Source organism: Tympanuchus pallidicinctus, unplaced genomic scaffold (assembly GCF_026119805.1).
Source record: "Tympanuchus pallidicinctus isolate F22 unplaced genomic scaffold, pur_lepc_1.0 scaffold23, whole genome shotgun sequence".
Classification (NCBI taxonomy): domain Eukaryota; kingdom Metazoa; phylum Chordata; class Aves; order Galliformes; family Phasianidae; genus Tympanuchus; species Tympanuchus pallidicinctus.
In genome coordinates this window covers 8,560,899-8,575,732 of record NW_026294740.1, presented here as the reverse complement: position 1 = coordinate 8,575,732, position 14,834 = coordinate 8,560,899, and the positions used below count along the sequence as shown (strand labels likewise).

At 48.6% G+C, this 14,834-nt stretch overlaps 1 protein-coding gene across 7 annotated transcripts in view; it reads left to right on the top strand.

Annotated features, from left to right (window-relative positions):
* Nucleotides 1-14,834, top strand: part of RAB11FIP4 (RAB11 family interacting protein 4) — a 90,934-nt gene that overhangs the window by 58,095 nt on the left and 18,005 nt on the right. For 6 of the 7 annotated variants that reach the window (XM_052688376.1, XM_052688373.1, XM_052688374.1 and 3 more), the window contains one exon: nucleotides 13,388-13,611. In XM_052688376.1, the coding sequence (XP_052544336.1) occupies nucleotides 13,388-13,611 (224 nt within the window). Of the gene's footprint in view, nucleotides 1-4,692; nucleotides 4,814-13,387; nucleotides 13,612-14,834 lie in introns of those variants that run through there. The other variant, XM_052688375.1, reaches the window with a different exon arrangement.

The following is a 14,834-nucleotide window of genomic DNA, read 5'->3' as shown; positions in this document are numbered from 1 at the left end:
CTGTGCTGTGTACTCAGGAGCTTCGGCTCTGGGCAGCGCCTTGATTTATTTTGGAATAAAGTACTGAGAATGGGGTCTGAGATCTGGTGGCTGAGCAAGCATGGCACAGAGGAAGAGGACATGGCTCTAGTTGCAAGGTTTGGCACAGAAGGTTTGTCCGCGTGTTTTTGTGTTCAAAAGCACTACTTTCACCATGGCAAAAATCTTGTTTTCTTTCCTTCTTGCTATTGTTCCTCTCCTTACAGTGCCTCTGTGAGTTGAGGAGAAAACAACCAAACAAAAAACAACACAGCAGTGGCTCTAAGCTCCATCTCTTAGGGAAACCATGAGATCATCATCTTACTCCATCTCATCTTACTTCGAGGTGAAAATTCACCAGGATGAAATGCTGTGCAAAATATTGAGTTGTCACCCTCTGGTGCTGCAGAAAATTGGCTTCCTGTCTGTTCCTGCTACAAAGCAGAGCTGAGGAGAGTCGGTGCCTTGCTGGATATCAATATGAATGCCAACAGGGGTGAATGGGAACACAAATCGCAGAGATAGAGCGATGTGCTGGGGGTGGCCCAGGCTGGAAATTGGATTGTTTTGATGTCTGTATTGAGTCGTTCAGGTTGGAATACAATTCGTGTTTCAGCTGATAAGACTGTCCATGTGTGACTTTCAAATTAAAATCTGTATGTTCTTACCGAGATTGGACTTGTGTGCACAGTATCCAACCGAGCCTCTGAAATGCTTAGTAGGCATTACATGGAGAAAGCAAATTTTTTTCCATCCGTTTGTTAATATGCTGGTGGTTGCTATTTTTTAGCCTTACCAGAGAATGACAGTTCTGTTTCTGGATAGTGTGGCTGAGGCCATTCCTGACTTACCCTATGAACCACGATACTGAAACTAAGGATGTGATTTAGCAGAGGGTTGTTAGAGTTGGGTAGTGTGGTTAGGTTGCGGTTGGACTCGATGATCTTTAAGGTCTGTTCCAACCTGAGCAGTTCTATGATTCTATGAAGCAGACAGGTTTGCAGCAGCCATAACTTGGATATTTTATTAGCATTAATTACTGAAGCACACTTATCCTGACAAGCCAGTTCCTGCTGCCAGTTCTGCTTCCAAATGTTGTTGTACTTCTTGGACAGAAGGAACTAAAAACATCTGGTTCCTCATTTGGTGAAGTGAAGAGCTGGGAATGTAGCAAGAACGGAAAGACAGGGGCTGCAGTGAGTGCCACAGCTCACAGAAAGGCGAAGTAATAGGAAATGGAGCAATTCACATCTCATACATTGCATGGTCATGTTATCAGTCTAAACACTGTCCTGGATTTGAAAATGTCTATAAGCACAGATGTGCTCTGGGCACAGTGAGCTCATTGTCCCTAGAAAAATCGAAGGGAGGTCTTGAATGATGTCTTGTTTTATAGATGTTGCAGCTAAAAGCAAATTCTCCCAGCAAGTAAGTGCAGATTGTTTCTGTTATTGATTGCCACAGTCTTCGCTTCATTGAGACCACATGGCCCACTTTGTTTTTGTAGCTGCCTTTTATTAAAACTGACAAAGAGGTATCAGTGTTTGTAAAGATGAGTCTAGAGAGTCCCCGGGCAGTATTTTCATGGTGTAAAGTGATAGTGGCACATTTGATCCACAGATGCTTTTAAGGCACTAATAAAACAAAAGCCTCACTTCCCAGGGTGGTCTCTTGCACTACAAAGCTTTCTGTATTTGTTCGTGCTTGGCCAGATCCCAAGAAATGCAGAGAACCTGCAATTCTCTTACCTTAAACTGTGCTCTTGGGATTCAGTCCTGTGTTACAAACTGCAGAGAAAAATCCCTGCGTGCACAGTTTTACATGAAACGTTTTGCTGCTTTCCTGAGGGCTCATAAAGTCTTCTATATTCACATGGCTTCCAGTGTTTCTGGACGTTTGGAAAGTTTTTGTCCTTCTTTCTGGTGGCCAGCATGTAGAGCTCCCACACATCTCCCATCCTTGTACTGCCAGGCTCCACAAGAAGTCAGCCACAACTCCAGTTTAACATACAAACAGGAGATTTCTGTTTTGGTGTTGTATTTGAAGATATCTTAAAAAGATTAGATCTGAGACATTTCATATTAGGACCGATCGTGAGTGGATATGTTTGACCTCAATCTGTCTATGCAGCAGCTCCTGATCTGCAAAATGGGAATAGCATCTTCTCTCATTTTGAAGAGGCTTTATGAAGATGAATTAATCTTTGCAAAGCACTCAGATGTCAGAGTGATGAACACCACAGAAAGAGCTTGGGGGGAAATAAAGAGTTCTGTCTGCAGAGCAGGCTGTTAGTAGTAGCCGTAAATAAGACATGAAGCTACACTTTGATCAAGGAGACTAAAGCAGATATTGAATAGTTGCAGATAAATTGAACGCCATCCAACCCGTTTCCTGAATGAATCCAGACCAGTGGGAAACGGCATGTGGTTGTGTGACTGAAGGGATGCATTAATGCAAACAAGCAATAGCACTGAAGGGCAGTTGCACCCATGAGCTCAGTACAGGTGTTGCATGGCTTTAGGTTGCTCTGTTCTGCAGCCTTGCTGTTAGCCGTGTGCCTTGTAAGGCATGCTATGGCATGGCAAGCATGAATTATTCCTGTCCAGGCCAGCTAATTCTTTTCTCTTAAAGATTCTACTGCGCAGAGTATGGGCCAAAAACTTAAAAACTTGTCACTAAGACATGCTTAGAGCTGAAACTTCTGAAAGCTGTGCACTTTGTCTAGCAGCCTGTGTTGCACAGACTGTGAGGAGCAGAGCACCACGTCCCGCGTCCGAACCCACTGCCCTCCATGTGACCAGGGCTCGTCTGTTTGCTTGGCTGAAACAGCCAATAAACCTCCAGCCTCAGAGGAGCAGTTATTTTCCCACTTCAAAGACAGCTGTCTAAGGGTGATTACACCTTTCTGGTGTGACGTGGAGCTGCTTGGCTCCACCTTGGTTTTAGCTCAGAGGTACTTGCATCCTGCTCACACTTTCCTTTCTGAGCTTAGAGCTCTTCTGAGTGAGGTGCACAAATCCATGCCTTCGTTCTGCATACTTCTGGCCCATCTCTAAAGCACAGAGTATGTTTTTTTCCCTTAAGTTCTATCTTGTAGTTTGTTGTTTTATTTCATTTTTTATTTCTGGGCCTTTTAACAAAAGCTGAATAGAACAGATTGTGTGCCTGGCATATTTTGTAATGCTTTTGACAAAGGTGCTTTAATGTGGATTAACAGCTGCTGTTATGAGGCACCTTCAGAGCTTGATCTGAACAGCCTAATGATACAGACAGCAACAATCCCCATTTTGGAGGGGTTACCTCTGCAGCTCTGCTATCTGGCCTCCTCTTGACTTCTTATCCACAGGTTTTTGCAAAGAACCAGAACCTCTCCACAGCCTCATTAGGCAGCCACAGTGCAGCCTACCGATAGCAAAGAGGTTGCAAGCAGCTTGTCTCTAGAGAGACCGATGGAATACCCCCCCAAAACATCTTTATACTGTAATTGCATGCAGTAGTTATGTCCAACTTTGTTACAGGCCCAAGGAATTGATGCTAATGGGCCCTCAGCCAGCCCTGTCCTGCCTCCAGTGCTTTCCCTGCTGCTGTGAGCCCTCAGCACGACCCGTACTGTTTGATCTGCTGCCTGCCTGCCACAGCCGGGATGGCAGCGCACCAGCAAGAACTCTGCTCTTATTAATGTTAATGGGGATCACAGGGAGAGCAGCCCCCCATGGTCTGACCCACAGCATACAGCCTAAAGAGCTGCTTCCTGACTTGCTGGAGCAAGACTCTGCAGGCACTTGGGGCTTTGTTTTTGGAAGCGGGAGCAGGGCTGGAGCTGAGCCTGCTGTGTGCGCAGCATCGATCCGTGCTGCTGGAGCTGTGCACCGACCCCATCGTGCCAGGTGTGCAGCGTGGGGAGGGCAGGGAGCTCTGCCTCAATCTGCATCCAGCTGCTTCTCTGTACCCCAACTTCCTTACCCCTGCTGACTTCCCCACACACCATAGGAACGGGCTGCCCACAGGACAGCCTTCCTGCTGCACTTGCACTGCCACCTCTTCTCTTTCTCGGAGTCTTCGCCCGTTCTGACTGAGATCTCTGCGACACAGGCTGTGCATTCCTGCAGCTATCGGCCTAATGAGGGCTTGTTTTTGGTCGGTGCTGCATTAGTAAATGTGATTCATCATAACGCCGCAGTAATTCACGCCGTTCTCATTGTGTTTGCTTCAAGGGAAGCACTCCAAAATCAGACGAGAGGAGACGAGGTGAAGATCAGAGCAAGTGTGATGTGCAGAAGGGTCTGTGCAAAATACCGACACAGAGAGTGGCGTGGGAGGCCCCGATTGCAGATGCCGGTTCTCACGAGATAATTGAGACGTGGGTTTCAGTCCGTGCATCCCGGCGATGCCATTATCTTCATTATTAATCAGCCTCGCTAATGCACGTTTCAGCTCCAGCTCCTTGCGGCAGGGCGCTGGGGAACAAATTCGAGAACGATTCGTCACGGGAAAAGTCAACCGCTGAAATGGAAGAAAACAAAACAAAAACCAGAAAAGGGGGGAAAAAAAAAATAGAGTGAAAAAAGGCGAGAAAGGCGCAGCCCCCGCGCTGTGACGTCACGGCAGCCCGGTGCCGCGCAGTGACGCCGGACCCCCCGCGTCGCTTAGCAACCGCGGGGCGGGGCGCGCGCCGCCAACTGTTGCCGCGGAGCGGAGCGGGGCCGCCCTGCGCGGGGTGGGCGGCGCTACGGCGCCTCACCTCGGCACCTCCGTGCGGCACGGACAGATGCGGGCGGCGGCTCGGATCGGGCGGGTGAGTGAGGAGACGGCGGTGCCGCGGGGCCGCCTCGAGCCCCGTGCCGGCTCCGTGAGGGTAGGGGGAGGCCGTCCTCGGGAGAGGCTCTGCGGGAGGGGAGCGCCCGCGCGGGGTGCGTGGTTATCTGTCGCGTCCTTGGTGCGATGGTGCCGAGCGCGAGCGGAGCGTTTGGAACGCCGGGCTGCCGGTGGTACGGCCGGGAAAACACCCGTCTGCGGATCGTAGGCGGCCGGCAGCCCGCGTGGTCCGGAGCCGCAGCCCTCGTGTGCGAGCCCCGCGGCCGCCTCCCCGGCACTGCTGGGCGGAGCCGCGCGGTGCTGCGCCGCGGGGTCCCCGCGATGGGCGGCCCTGCGAGTACCGGCGGTGTCTGCGGTGCCGGCGCTGGGCTCGGGGTGGCGGCTCTGCCGTGCTGCGATGGCGATCGTTCCTCCGGCAGGTGTACGAGCTTAGCGGCTCTGCGGGCACCGGCAGCTTGATCTGGAAGAAGCCTCGCGGTGTGGGCTTTGTGCTACCTGTGTTCGAGCCCCTGTGCCAGCATAATGTGGATCTTGCAGTCCCGTTTGGTGTATTACTGTTGCTGCTCCCGTTAAGTATGGTCCCGCTCCTGCCCGGTATGGGATTGCTCTGCCAGTTGGGGCCGGGTTGCTTTTCCCTAATGGTTTCTTGGCTGTCGATGAGAAGAAATGAAGTGTGGTCTCACCAGCGATGCAGAGGACTTTCTACCAACGGCCCTTCAGGTTCCTGGGCTTGGGGGAGCAGTGTGGTGTTGCCACCAGACATTTGGTATCGTGAAGTGTTGTTCATGCGATGGGAGGAATGGTGGAATTTCTCATAGCTGTTTGGTAGTGACTGCCCGAACAGAGAGGAGCCTGAGCTGTTCCCGTTGCTGGATGTGGTAGGCTTTAAGCAGCTTTATAACTCCTTTCAGTTGATGTCCTTTAACTTTGCAACTGAAGAGTTGCAGCGGATGATGGCTGCCCCTGGGAAGCTGTGCAGATGGCCCAGCCTTGTGGGGGAATCTCAGCCATATGCAGAAGCTGCAGGGCTGAACGCTTCCCTTCCAGCACAGTGGAGGAATGGAACAGCTTTGCCTTAGTTATTGATTAACCAGCATGGTTCCCTGCGGGAGCACACCTTTATCCACTCTTTCAGTGTTTCGGATGTGGTGTTCTAGTGAAATGTTCTACGTGACTGTAAAACTCCTGGGGGTTGCTGTGCTGTTAGCTGGGCTTCAGAGTCCAAGTGCTCACTCACTGTGTTTGGGCAGCTGACCCCTTAAATTCTGAAGTGTAGCATAATAATTGAATTCCTGTTGGTCATCCTACAGTCTTTTAGGTTGAAGACTGCACTGAACATAAGGTGCACTCTGTAAGCACTTTCTGCCAGCATAACCATGCTTGGGGCACAGTGCTGCAGCTGTAGGGCTGCAGGGCGTCTTTGGATGTGACTCTGCTTGGAATCTCATTTTTGGTGTGCAGATGAATGTTATTACAAACATTTTCTGCTCAATCCCTGTTTGTTTTGTCTGTGTGGATTCAAGGATAGAAATATCTCCTGCTTGTGCATGGCTGCAAACTCCACAACAAACCATGGTGGGTTGTTTTTAATTTTATCGTGTAAGTGAGAAAGCAGCCTGCTGAATGTGCCCAAGTTCACCGGGATCTTAACTTGTCTTTGTCATGTTTTGAGCACTTGGTCTGCTTAGCAGACTTAAAGAACTTGTAAAGGGAAGCCCATCTACAAATACAGTTTATTCACTTTGTTCTAGGAATTTGAGTCTTTCAATAACAATAAAACAAACCAATCCTTTCAGACACAGATGGGGAGGCTGAAAACTGTCCAAGTTCAGAACTCGCAAGCTTTGCTGCGTGAAGGTTGCAATTCCAGTTCTTCCTGCAGCTCCTCAGCCTTTGGTTTGCTCAGCTGCTGAAGGGCTGCTGAGGTCCTGGAGCTCGTCCTGCTCACAAAGATCTGCACTTCAGCACTACTGCGGTGTTTCCTGAGCATAAAGAGAACTCGTTTTTTCGGCTTGTCTGTTTTCAGGCTGACCAATGAGCTCTGGGAAGTGCTTCCATGTAAACTAGAGCAAAGCCACATCCTTAATGCTTTCCCTCTGTTTGCCAGCATAAACTACTTATTATCAAGCGTGGCTGGATTTCTTTGTGTGCTATGGAAGCTTGGGATGTTTCTCCACCCCTTGGGATCTGAAATCACTCCTGTTCCTCATCTCTATAGACTGTAGTGTAATCTATCCCTCTTGGGTAGGAAGACAGAAATACATGGTATGAGGCAGAAGTCTTGTTTCCTTTATTTATCTTTAGGTGCTTTTATTTCCTGGAGGTCACTTAAAGTAATATAGAAGTACGTGCTGAAGTTCCCCAACTCCCTGTGGAAAAGGAGCTTGACCAGGGCTGCTGCTAAGAGCTTAGACATGGCAGAATTGTCACTGTGTGACAGCATGCTTCGTGCTGCTCCTCACTCTGCTCACTGCTGTTCCTGGATGACTTTTCCCTCCCCACAGCCCAGTGCTGTGTGCAGAGCTCTGTGCCCGCAGCACCTTGCAGGCATGATGCAAGGTTTTGCTGTTTATCCAGCACCCAACTAGGTGACCTTGAGGCTTGTCAAGGAAAACAAGCTATGGCATAGGCTCAGCTGCCTCCTCAGCAGCAAACAGTGGCTGGGAAGGGTATCCTGTAACTCACGGACATGGGTAATTAAACCGAAGTACAAAGTGAGTGCTTGGGCTGTGCTTGTATTAAGAGGCTTAAAATAAAGACACTTCTTTGTGAGCAGCCTCCTGCTCTCTTTCACACAGTACAAGTGTTCACATGCAGAGCTGTTTCGAAATAACGCAGACAGAACTCTGCTCAGACCCTGGTCTGCAGGCTGGTCCATACTGTGTGTCCAGGCTGAGAGCTGCAGCTCTGTGCTTCCTGCATGTCAGTGAGGGCTGTTGTGACACTGGCCTGTGGTTGGCCATGTGGTGCTCAGGGCACAGCAGCCTCTGTAATTTTGTCACTGGCTGTCCCTGCCAATGTGCTGATAAATGCTGCTGTTGGCTTTGTCCTACTGGTAGCTGTGCTGGCACTAAAACAGCATGTGGATCAGGGCAGACCCAAGTGTCAGACCCAGGACACGGTGTCTCAAATCAGAGTGACATTCTCTGTCCTCTCATCATTGCTTTGTGATGAGATCATCTCATCTCAAGGCCACAGCTTTTCAGGAGGCCGTCACACCTTACCTGCTATGGGGAGCTTTTGGGGCAGATACCACAAACACGGATTTTTGCTGTATACCCGTGCCCTTCAAACCAAGGGCTGGTGCTGCTTTGTGCAGAGGTGATGCTGAGCTGAATGTGTTTCAACTCCTGCTGCCTCTCTAGAGCACCCTGCCCCCGGTCAGTGGGTGCAGGAACACTGCTGCAGGCTGTGCTGGGTGGCTGTGGCACCAGGGGGCTGGCAGCTTGCACAGCCAATAGCATTTTGTGCCCAAGATGTTACAGATGCTTCTTCAGGTGATTAGGTTTTGTTCCTGTATTTAGAGGAGTGATTACCGTAGGAGTTTTTAATTGGTACTTGTGACATCCTTAACAGCAAGCCAGCATGAGGCCACTTGGCACTTCTTTTGATGGATATGTGGAAGGGAATGGAAGCTGTCCCGCCATCCAGACTAGGAGTGACCCTGATGGGTATTGGAACAGGGTGCCAAATGGCCATGGTGGCTTTTATCCTGAACTCTGGCTGATGTGCTGACCCCATCCTAAAGCTGCAGGCTGGGATGTTTTCTACTCCTGCAAAGGATTGCTCCCTGTTTTGAGCCTGCAGTGACAACTGGTGAGCATACAATAGCTCAGCAGTGGGAAGCAGCCCGGGGAGTGATGAGATGCAGCTTCAAAGTGCTGGGAAGGAGCCTTTCTTTTTATTGGTTTCTTTAGAGGATCAAATTAGCTGTCTGCTAAAGTCTTTTAATGTTAAAGCTTCCAGAGCATAAGCGATGACCTGTGAAAAGGAGTGTTTGAATCTGGCCCCTGTGCGTGATGAGGTCTGGCATGTCCATTACGGCCAATTACAGTGACAGGTAGCGGACTGTAAACATTCCTGCTCCTGCTGCTCCCAGGCTGGCTCCAGCCTGAGATTCCTCCTTGGAAAAGGCACATCAGCTCCCTGCCAGCACACAGAGCAGCCTTTCAGAACCTCTGCTCAAGTGGTTCAGCATCAGCAGCCCAGAGGCTGAGACTTGGGCTCTTCATCCAAACCTGCTGTCCTTGAATCTTACATTTGTGTGAGGTGCAAATGTTATATATGAAGCATCTGCTTGCAGCACGCTGCAACACATCCAGAATTTGCCCCTGCCTTGGGGCTTTCCAGCATGCTGCCCTGGTGGTAGCATTTGGATCTCAGGGATAAACTTGCTCCTAAGTGGCTGCAGCAGGGATGTGCAAGGGTTTGCCTTAAATGGAGCTTCAAGTGTTAGACTTGAGTAACTACACAATCGGAGGAAGCCATTGCATTGAGCAACCTAATTTGTGGCCCTGAAATAGCTTCTTATTTGAATAGCTTAGTAAAAACACTCTGCACAGTTATCTTGAACCCTTGGAGATTTTAAACTCTCAGCTATTTGGAGAAACATGGTGCCCTTCCCGTGCTGCAGCAGGAGATGGAAGCAGTTTGCACTGCCTCTGCCCTCCATGCTGCCCTGGGAAGCTGTCTGAAGGCTGCGAGGCATGGCAGGACCTGCAGCCATGAGTTCCTTCCTTCTCCTGGGCAGCGCTTCTGTGTCTTCCTCTGACAGTTCCCTCCTATTAGCTCAGAACAAACGGTAGGTGGACATCTCTATACCTGTCTGACAACTGGAAAATATTTTGAGCGAAGAACACGTGCTTTAAAAAGTTTACAGCTCACATGGTGTAAACGTACTGATGTTTATATGGGAGTGGTGTGTTTCTAGAACGCATCGGTTAGAAATGCTTCACACCCTTCTTGATCACCCAGGAATTAGGAGACAACTTGAGTGCAGTGGCTGCTTGAAGAAAGGTGTGTGCCTGCATTTCCTCCGTGTGGGTGTGCAACAGTGAGTACTATTTTATCTGAGACCCCCCCAAGCCTGGCATGCTGCCGTGTGCACCTCTTCCCTTCCCACTTCTGCTGGGAAGGAATGGAAGAGCAGGCTGCAGGGACCCCAGGCTTGCATCTCTCCTGCTGCTGGTGGGTTCAGCTTTCTGATGGCATGGGTCAGGGGCAGGATCCTTCTGAGGGACCTTGTTCAGATGATGTCTGTGGTGGTGCTGGCTCCTGCTGAGTGTGTTGCGCATGGTGAGACTCGGATCATCTTGCCTTCCTTGTTCCCTCTGGAATACTTTGAAGCTGTGGAAGTGTCAGCGGTGCTGGTGATTAGGCTGTGGTGGGAGTGAATTTTAAGTGGGACTGCTCTTCAGCGTGAACATATTGATGTGCGTGTGTCACACAGCCTGTCAGCCGAGTTACAGCTCCCAGCTGCGCTGTGTGCCTGCTTTATGGATTGCTTCCAACCTGGGATAAGCCCAGCCGGGTTGCTGCAGGCAGGGCTGAGCCGTCTTGCCGTGCCCACTGGGCATTGGTGCCTCCTCCTGCCCCACAGATCAGAAGCAGTGCATGGGAATCGCTGGCTCCTGCTTCTGTTTGGGGTGGCTGTGGGAAGGCAGACTGTGCCTGCTCATCTGTCTGCAATGCAGCCGCACAATTGGCTCTCTGAAGGAAGGGAATTCATTAGTTCCCATGAAGTGGCCTCGGATCTCTGGGCAGCAGGTGCTCCTATAGAGCAAACTGTTGCTGAATATTCAACAGTTGCTACACAAGCCTGGCCCGCTGCCTGTGAAGTACTTGAAGATATCTTAAGCAGCCAGTTAGAGTGCAAAGTACTCGGTGCTCACTGCCACTCACAGCTACGTTGTGTTGCTATCATTTAAACTCAGTGTACTTTTAATGGGAATATTCTGGTACCGTAAGCAGCAGTTTCATCTCTCTTAACTCAGCCCACACAAAAGGGTGCTGCATAGAGCAGCGGTGATTCACACTCAGGGCATCAGAACCCTTTTCTTTCTCCTTCTGGTTTTGGGTCATGCATGTGCTCTGAAAACGAGTGACTCAGGACAGAGGTGTCTCCTAATCTATAATATGATGCTTGGGGTTCAGCTAGCTCTTTTAGGAGTGCCTGAATAATGCTTGTTCTTGCTGAGCTCTAAATTGGTACAGTAGGTACCTAATTGTGGACGAGTCAATGGAAAGCACTGCACTCAGCCTTTTTTTTTCTTCTGGAGTTCAGTTCCCTTAGGTGTGGCCTGGAAAGCAGCACTGAAACCGGGGTGCTGTGAGAGACTGTGATCACTGAGCAATTGCACAAATGTAAATATCTCCCAGCATTACTCAGCAACACGTGGGTCCAGTTATTGTAGAGAAGCTCCAGTCCTGACTTCTTGTTGTGGCAGCTGTCTTAACTCGTGCTCTTGCTTTCAAGGTGTTTCATCTGTGTTCTTCTAAAGATTGTTGGGGCTGTGGGAGGAAAGCTTCCCATATCAGCAGTGTGGTGGTGGCTGCACTGAAGGGCAGTGCAATGGAGGGAGCTGGAGAGGCCGTGCTGGAGTTACTGCAGTGTATGGCACAGTCTGTGCTGCAGCTGGGGGTCTGAACACCAATACAAGTACATGGGGTTGCCAGAAAGTGATAGGGAGGGGAAGTGAGCCCTTAGTCTTTATACACAACACCGCACATTTAATTGCTTATGGACTTTTTTTTTTTTGAAGAGCATCTAGAATGCTATTGAATGCTATTATTAGAAAAAAAGTCTGTTGTTACCTACATGGAACTCTTCTTGGCCTTTACTTCCTTGTGAGAGCTTCTTTAATACCAGTGAGATTTCTGTGCTGTAAAGACTTGCTTAAGCAGAGACATCTCCAAGACCTCTCAAAAGAGATGCTAATTGGGAGGTAGGGCTGTGCAGAGTTCTTTTCTTCTTTCCTGCCCTGATTTGCAAGCTCATGCTTCACAGATCCACTGTGTGCTCCACTGTGTCTCATTTCCCAGCTTGGATCCGGCTTTTGCCAGCTGGTGCAATTCTATAATGGCAGTCAGAGCCTAATTGCATTAAATGTTTTAAGAGAAATGGGGGCTCCACGCCTGTGGGGCACAAAGAAGAAATGTTGGAGTAAACAAACACTCCTGGATACTGCTGAAATATTGGAAACGTGAGTTTACAACACGATTTTCAGGCATATAAATATTTCAGGAAAAAATGGAAACCGAGACCTGCATTTCTAATAGCAGTCGGTGCAAATGTGAGAGAGCTGCAGCTTCTGGCTGACTCTTATATTGAGATGGAAAAGCCACTAAGGAGAAATCGCTCTCATTGGCATAGAAAATATCTCTGGTTCTGAAAAAAGAGATTTAATTCTCAGTGGCAGTGGCAGAGCAGTGTCCTGGGCAGCAGAGGATGCCTGGAAGGCAGGTGGGTGCTGAAGGAGCAGCTGGGGCACACAGCAGTGCAGGGCTCTGGGCAGGAGGGCTGAGTGTTCCTGGATGAAATGCTTTGTTACGTGTGCCAGTAAACTGTGCTTTCAGTGTGTGGTTGTCTTGGCTTGCTGGCAGCAGTTCAGAGGTGAAGCTGCCTGTGTGGCTTGCAGGTGAGCGTGAAAGCAGAGCTGTGGATCAGGGCAGTGCTATGGGACCTCAGGTAGCTTTTGTCTCACTGGATGGAGCTGCCAAGACAATATTGTGTCCCCACGTGGCATAAAAAAGGACAGTGAAATCTTAGGCTTTATTTTTTTCATCAAAGAATCTTTTTGTTTGTTTGCCTCTCAAGGACAGGAAAACAGAAAGCAGCTTGCCTTGATTATTGTGAATGTTCATGGGGCAAGAATGAGAGGGAGGGGATGAGCAACAACAGGGGAGTGTTGCAGAGATGAGAATGACGCCTTAGTTTAGTTGATACTTGATGAGGATGTGGTTCCAGGAAGCAGGAACAGATGGCTTTGAAGCTTTTTGTTTTCTCTCTGGCTCTCTGAAATCTCTGATTGCCACCAGGACTTACCATAGTATTATTTTTTTTTTTTTTAAACAACTATAGATTTTTGCCTAGCCACAAAGACAAAGTAAGCTGTTGTATTTACCTGGTTTGCTTCTGTTAATTGATCATATTAATACATGAAGTGGCTGGGAGTTGGTCCTGTGATAATCTTCTTACAAAGGATACCTCTTTCTAGATTAAAAAACGTTTGAGGATATTTACTACTCTGATTGCATTTTGACAGTAAATGGGGGCAAAACTGACTGCATTTCATAACAGTCTTGTTGTAACTCTCCTATAGAATAGAGACAGTGGGTCAGGGATGCTATTCAAGCTGTATGGGAGGTACAAGCTACCCTGCAGGTTTGTAGGACCTGGTCTTTTGTAAAGCACATCAGGCTTTTTGTTTTACGGCTTTAATCAGTCCCATTCTTGCTTACCAGGCAATTTGGAGAGTGGGTTATTGCTTCCCCTGAATCCTCTTAGCTGCCTTAAAGGATGATACGAATTGACTTCTCATTCTTCTTTTGCTAGGGTGGTGAAATCCAGGACTGCACCTACTTGGACAGCGAAGGCATCTACAGCGAGCCGGAGCTGTTCCCTGATGAGGACGCGATGACTCTGGCACAGCAGGAGGTGCACCATGAGTCTGACATGGACAGTGCCATTGAGAGCGCCCAGAGCTCAGAGGCCTCCGACGTGTGTCGGGGCGAGGAGAAGGATGGCATGCTTGGTGTCCTGTTTCTGCCTGGTGACAAGTGAGTGGTGGCTTTGCCCACTGGCAGCCCTGTTTTCTGAGTCATATGTAAAAGCACCAAGGAGGAAGGAGCTCTTATTTGCCCGATTCTTGCTTGGGGAGGCTGAAGATGCCTGAAGGATTTAGAAATTGGGTATCAATTTAAAATATAAGGGAGGTAGATGTCTGAGCACTTAAAGGACCTGGACAGTCTCGTCCCTGGCTTCTGACATGTTCTGTTGACACCTGTAGGAATTATATTTTGTGTGTTGAAGTGACAATTTCAGGTTGTCCCTTTTCAGAAAGGATCCCTTTATTGGCTTCTCCCAGAACTTAGAACCTTCTGTGTTCCTGTGCCTTTTGTGTGCTGGAGTTAAAATACTTTCCACAGAGCAGCACAATATGGGGAATATTGCTTTAGTTTTCTGTATGTGTAATTATCTGAAGATATGGGCACTGCTGATTTGCTTTGCAGCTCCATGTACCAAGTTAATTCTGCATGTTTCTAATTTTATGTGACCATTAGTGTGCAGCAGTAACTTGTGTTTAACACAGGGTGTTCTGGCATGCGTGTCTATAACCACTGTTTGCTATTAACACAGGAATGTCTCAGTAATCCTAACTTGACTCTTTACAGGTGCATATCTGGAGAATGCTGGTAAAAGCTGAGTTGTAGGGAGAGGGACTCAATCTGATTTAATCTTGCTTTGCTGTGTTAATGCAGTACAGCAGGACAGAGCACAGCTGGGCCTGTTTTGTAAGCCTCTGCACTTTCTTCCTTACTTTTGGTTTGTCATCTTGGTTTGCTCCTCTTGAGTTTTCCTCACTTGTCTTCTTTTCTGGTCACTTCAGGTGTTCTCTGTGCAGCCTCATTCCTGCTCTCCTGAGTTTCTCAGCTAGCTGAGATCTGGCCTTCTCCCACTTGCCTTAGCAGTCTCGGATACTTTATCAAGCTAATTTCAGTTTTTTGTCAATTCTTCATCAAGCTTTTCTCCTTGCCTTATGACTCCTGGCTCTTCTAAGCACCTATCCTCAGAGTGATAGACTTTAGCTATATCACCTTTGAAATAAGTGTATTGCCTTCAAAGTGTATAGTTCAGGCTCTTATGAATGGGGATGGGATGTTGTGCATCCTGCCACCTCCATCTAGGGGGTTTGGGAACTCCTGGAAGTTATTACATGCCTACTAAAATCTTGCTTTATTCTCTGAGGTTGTCACAGATAAGGTTATATGTCACTGTAAGA